The 2,324-nt window shown below is 33.6% G+C and overlaps 1 protein-coding gene across 2 annotated transcripts in view; it reads left to right on the forward strand.

Annotated features, from left to right (window-relative positions):
* cmah (cytidine monophospho-N-acetylneuraminic acid hydroxylase) overlaps window positions 1-2,324 on the forward strand; it is a 60,956-nt gene that overhangs the window by 41,196 nt on the left and 17,436 nt on the right. For both annotated transcript variants that reach the window (XM_014015598.1, XM_014015597.1), the window contains exons 7-9: window positions 868-934; window positions 1,057-1,138; window positions 1,223-1,360. In XM_014015598.1, coding sequence (XP_013871052.1) covers window positions 868-934; window positions 1,057-1,138; window positions 1,223-1,360 — 287 coding nt within the window. The remainder of the gene's footprint in view (window positions 1-867; window positions 935-1,056; window positions 1,139-1,222; window positions 1,361-2,324) is intronic.

The following is a 2,324-nucleotide window of genomic DNA, read 5'->3' on the forward strand; positions in this document are numbered from 1 at the left end:
ACTCATGAGTTATTAAGCATGAGTAAACAATGAGTATGTTGGTTTTAGAAGTAATTACCCTTTATGGGTAAAACATGAATAAATGTGTTATTTCATAGCTTATTAAGTCTGAATAAACCTTAATTAATGATGTTTTCAAGGTTAAGTAACCCTTTTTAAATGATTAATTACGGCTAAATAAGGTGTAGTTATCATAAAGTGTTACCATGCTGGGTAAAAGTACAAAAGGGAATCTAAGAAGCAGCTACAACCTAATAACAGTAAATATAAACCAGCCAAAGGCTAGCTAAAAGTAAAACGAGGCTAGCCAAACTTATCAAAGCTTAGCAAAAAGCTAACTGTAGTAAAATGAGACCTAAAAGTAAAAAATCACTAAAAGTAAATTATTGCTCAAAACTGAAAGTAGCAGAACACACAAACAATTGAAATTTGACTGAAGCAGATTTAATCAATCTTTTTTTTTACGGAACTGAATGATTTTCATTGTATTTCAATGAAAAAATAAAATTCATAAAATGTAAATATTATTTGAATATATGAATGACAAAAATAAAGTCTGCAGACGTACTTAGAAGACAAAAACTAACAGAAAATAAAACAAACACAAACAATAGTATGAATGCTGAGTCATTATTTACATATTTGGGACAATACAAGGATTGATTCCTTTGTTAATTCATACAATCACTCAAAAATAATTTTTCAAAATTGCACTGAAAGAACAAACATAGAATAAACGTAAAAATCACTGTCTTTTTTATATTTTCCTTATTTTATTTTTTTAATCCAAGTTGTACAGTATTGTAAAAATACTTTTTAACGTGTTTCAGGTTCTATTTGTTTTGTTGTCTATTTTTGGTTTAACAGGTATTTGGAGCAAAGTCATGTCAAACTGACCAACATTAATGTCACTCCTTTTGGTGTTTGGCAAAATGTAAGTTTCTTTTTATTTCTAAATTAAATGAAAGAATAAACAATAAACACTACGTATAAACAAGAATACTACAAAAACAATGTTGTGAAACATTAACTACTTACTCTGGTCTCTGCTGACAGATTGATGAACACTTGAGATTTATGATTCTGATGGATGGTGTTCATCCTGAAATGGACACATGCATCATTGTTGACTATAAGGGTACATTTGATTTTTATATTCTAAAAATTTCACAATTAAATTGGGCAAAATAAACACAGAGGATTAAACTTTCTTTGACTGCAGGTCACATGATCCTGAACACTGTAGATTGCACCAGGCCTAATGGGGGCAAACTACCACAGAATGTGGACTTGATGATGAGTGATTTTGCTGGGGGTGCGTCTGGATTCCCCATGACTTTTTATGGGGGGAAATACACTGGTGAGGATTAACTCATAAGTCTCCAGTAAACAGCTGTTTAAACAGTAATACAGTACATACAGTATAAACAGTACTGATACAGCTCAACAATAAAAAGTTTATATAGTTGTGATTGTGTGATTTATTTGATTGATGATACTTTATTGATCCCAAGGGGAAATAACAGTCCAGAACAAAAACACAGGAGAACAGGTGCCCCCAGGTCTTGCAGCCACAGACCCCTGCACAGTGCAAGGATCATCATCATGAAAGGACAACTTGAGGAGGCGCTAAAGAAAAACAAAATACCACACAAGGATAGATGAGGAAAAAAACAAAACATATCATACCAACAAAATGTGACACACTGATGTTTAAAACCAGTTGCTGCTTCCTGCCTCTTTGCAGTCTGACGTGGACTTCAAATTTGCATAATAGGTTGTTAAAATGATTAGATTGGTTGTCTTTTTTTATTGACCCCTCTTTAGACTAACTGGGTTGATTTGAAGCTTCTTTAGAGCCAATAATGTGCAGCAAGTTCCGTATGTCCTACCCGTGGGACACGTGATTGACTTACTCTAGAGCAAAGATTCTTAACCTATGGGCCGCGGCCCAATTGTGGGCCATGATTACCACCTTGAGGGCCTCAAAAGAACAACAGATTTTAACTTTGGGCCACAGAGGGACGTGAGACCGCATTGATTTTGAATAAGGTGCAATACACTTTCTCACCACTAGTAGCAGTAGTGCGCCACTCAGATGTTTAACGACTTTTTTAATACGTAGAAGAAGAACCTTTAGAAACCTACCGAGAATGGAAATCTATTTTAAATGAAAAGTAGAAGAAAAAATGAAAGTAACTTGTCAAAAAATGCCAAAGTTTGTCACTAATATGAAGTACAGCTTCTGTTTTTACCATGCAGTGTTTTAAAAGTTCAAAACATTATCAAATACATAACAGATACAGCCATGTTCTAATTTGCAC

This window comes from Austrofundulus limnaeus, unplaced genomic scaffold (assembly GCF_001266775.1).
Source record: "Austrofundulus limnaeus strain Quisiro unplaced genomic scaffold, Austrofundulus_limnaeus-1.0 Scaffold132, whole genome shotgun sequence".
In the NCBI taxonomy this organism is placed as follows: domain Eukaryota; kingdom Metazoa; phylum Chordata; class Actinopteri; order Cyprinodontiformes; family Rivulidae; genus Austrofundulus; species Austrofundulus limnaeus.